Source organism: Dendrobium catenatum, unplaced genomic scaffold (genome assembly GCF_001605985.2).
Source record: "Dendrobium catenatum unplaced genomic scaffold, ASM160598v2 original_scaffold_281832, whole genome shotgun sequence".
Taxonomy (NCBI): Eukaryota; Viridiplantae; Streptophyta; class Magnoliopsida; order Asparagales; family Orchidaceae; genus Dendrobium; species Dendrobium catenatum.
In genome coordinates this window covers 1-2,757 of record NW_021600222.1, presented here as the reverse complement: position 1 = coordinate 2,757, position 2,757 = coordinate 1, and the positions used below count along the sequence as shown (strand labels likewise).

At 35.3% G+C, this 2,757-nt stretch overlaps 1 protein-coding gene across 1 annotated transcript; it reads left to right on the top strand.

Annotated features, from left to right (window-relative positions):
* Positions 1-1,180: 1,180 nt before the first annotated feature.
* Positions 1,181-2,751, top strand: LOC110093700 (anaphase-promoting complex subunit 1-like). Its single transcript, XM_020818675.2, has 3 exons — positions 1,181-1,293; positions 1,375-1,473; positions 2,076-2,751. Exons 2-3 carry the CDS (start codon positions 1,408-1,410, stop codon positions 2,469-2,471), a joined length of 462 nt encoding a protein of 153 aa, XP_020674334.2. The 5' UTR covers positions 1,181-1,293; positions 1,375-1,407; the 3' UTR covers positions 2,472-2,751.
* Positions 2,752-2,757: the final 6 nt, after the last annotated feature.

The window sequence follows — 2,757 nt, the reverse complement described above, 5'->3', positions numbered from 1 at the left end:
TTGTTCTAGATTTATATGTTTGAACAAATAAGAATCTAGATTAAATTTGACCGTTTAAATATAAATTAAAAGAAAAAAGAGAAATTCTAGTTTTTGATATTGAATCACCCATCACTTTTCTCATTCTCAATTCGACTATGCTATTCAATTGATCCATCCACCCCTGGCATAGTTGTGCGAAAACCTATTTTGCTTGCTCTTTGATAGTCTTGTTTGCTCACTTGCCTCGGCCTTTACTTACCTGGTCACTCATGTGAACACTCACTCTACATGATCACTCGATCTTGTGCTTGACTTATCTCACACTCGCTTGATCTCTCCGGTCTCTCCTTCGGACACTTTTTTTTTCTTTCTTTCCACCACTTTGTTTATCCCTCAGTTTTCCTATATCGACCTTTTGCCCGTGCTCTCTCCATTCCTTTGTAATGAGCAAAACTAACTCGTCAGTTCAATTGATCTGATACTGCCGATTCATTATTATTATTATTATTATTAAGCAGCTTTTGCTAGTTATTAGACCATTTGGTTTAGCAAGTTGGAAGTTCTTGGAATTTGGTGGTTTCGTGGAATCAATGTTAGTCATATAACTTTATGAGCACTTTTTCAAGTATTTATGTCCCCATATTCATGTTTGGCTTAGTGAGTCCCTTTGTAGCTACTATGTAGTTAAATGAAGAGGAGTTCGTGAATGCCAGCCCCTAAGGCAAAGAAATACGGGGTAAATCTTCTGCTGCACATCATGGTTTGTATCTTTGCTATCATATGATCTTATATACTTCATCTGTAACTGAAGAGGATATTGAATTTGACAAACTAGAGCTGGAGCTGTTACGGAGTAATGAAGATCTAAATTGATCTCTTCAAAATATCATTGCAGATGTACCGTGTTGTCTTTAAATTAATTTAAACAAAAATGGGCTAGACATCATTATAAAGAGTATCTTAAGTCAAAATTTCTCAAGATTTACTGGTCAAAGATACTAAATAACCTAGTATTGATGCAAAATGATAATTTTTGTTGGATGCTCAAATCTTTTTGAATGCTTCCATATGATTTATTTTATAGAAATTATGACTACTTAAATTGGAGTGCAAATTTACAGATGAAACCAAATTTAGTTTGATTTTGGATTGTCTTATTGAGATTTATTTTGAAATCTAAGTATATTTTGATGGTTATAATTGTAAGAGTCCTTATATTCTTCATCTTTCAGAGACGATGTCAGTTTCCAGGAGTTCTGCTTGCAAGTAATTTTTGAATGTATCAGCAATGATAGGCCAGCTCTTCTGCAGGTATGAAACAAGCGTGAGAAGATTCCTTATATGTATTCTCTGAGCAAAATATTGAAATAGCCAACCTTACATGATATGCAGATTTACCTCTCACTGTACACAACAGTTGCATCGATGTGGGAGCAGGTGAAAAGTGGCTGCGTTGTTTTTCATGACTTATCTTTTCTACACAGTTTGAAGGTAGGAATTTTATTTTTCATTCTTACCCATACTAACAGAATAAATAAGATAAGCTAATCCTAAACACGTCAGTGGAATCATCTCATTAATAATATATTGTAACTTGCATGAGCGCAACCAAATCATGCAACTTGTATATGGAAAACACACCTGAAAAGTGACAATCTCCTAGCTGATTTTATTATTTCTTTATTTAAGTTTCGAAATCATTCTGTTATTTGTATTACGTGGGTTCAAGATTTGTACATATATAAGATCAGCATAGGATCAGTTATAATAGATATATGAAGGGTACAAAGTCAATTATGGATATTAAATCTATGTTGGATAATGGAGAAATGTTTCAACTCCATTCGCTAAGATTGCTGTTTCAGACTTACAGGATAGAAATCAAAGAGTATACCCCTTAGGCCCCTTTGTTTATTTCTTCTGCTATTTTGTTATCCTTTAAAGGCTTTTGGTTATCATTGATTTTTTCAATGATTCTTTGCTCCCCTCGATGTTAACGCTATCAATAGCTTTAGCCATCTGAAATGTCTTGTGGAAAGGGTGATAAAATTGCTAAGCCATCTAGAATAATACATTTTCTCTTCATGCTGCAGCTTGCATTAGCCTATAATGAAGCTTCGAACAGTGGTAGACTGTCTAGTCCACGAGGAGGCATAATACAGTCTACTTTTTTGGAATCAATCAAGAAGCATGTAGAAGAAATTCTTAAAAGTTCCTTAGGGTTGAAAGATTGTTTGATCAACTATATAAACTTGGATAATTGGACTCATAACCTGTCTGGGTTTCCTCAACGGGAAGCCATTCTATTTTGTTGGTATCTTCAATGGTATTCTGTACCACCACCTCATGTAGTCAAGGAAGCAGTGCAGAAGATCAAGGCAAAGGTTCCAACCTCCTCATCCATGGTTCCTCTGCTTCGATTATTGTTGCCTGATACTCATATCAGAGCAATTTCTGAAATTGATGAGCTCCTGCTATCAAGTGGCTGAAAATAAATCGACCGTGAGTGGTGCAGGGACAGAATTTTGAATCACCATGATCTGCATTTGGTCTGTCTGGACAGCTGAACGTTGCTGCTTCTAATCTTGACTATCACTGAATCGTGGCTATTGGAACGTTTGACATTATATAGGGTGCAAGAACATGCGGCAATGAAGAAAATATATTTCTTTCCATTTGCTTGGTCATCATAATCAACCATTATAGCCACGTCTTGGTTTACTCGGTTTCATGTTATTGAGCCGCTGAACTAGGGTTTTTTTTTTTTTTTTTTTT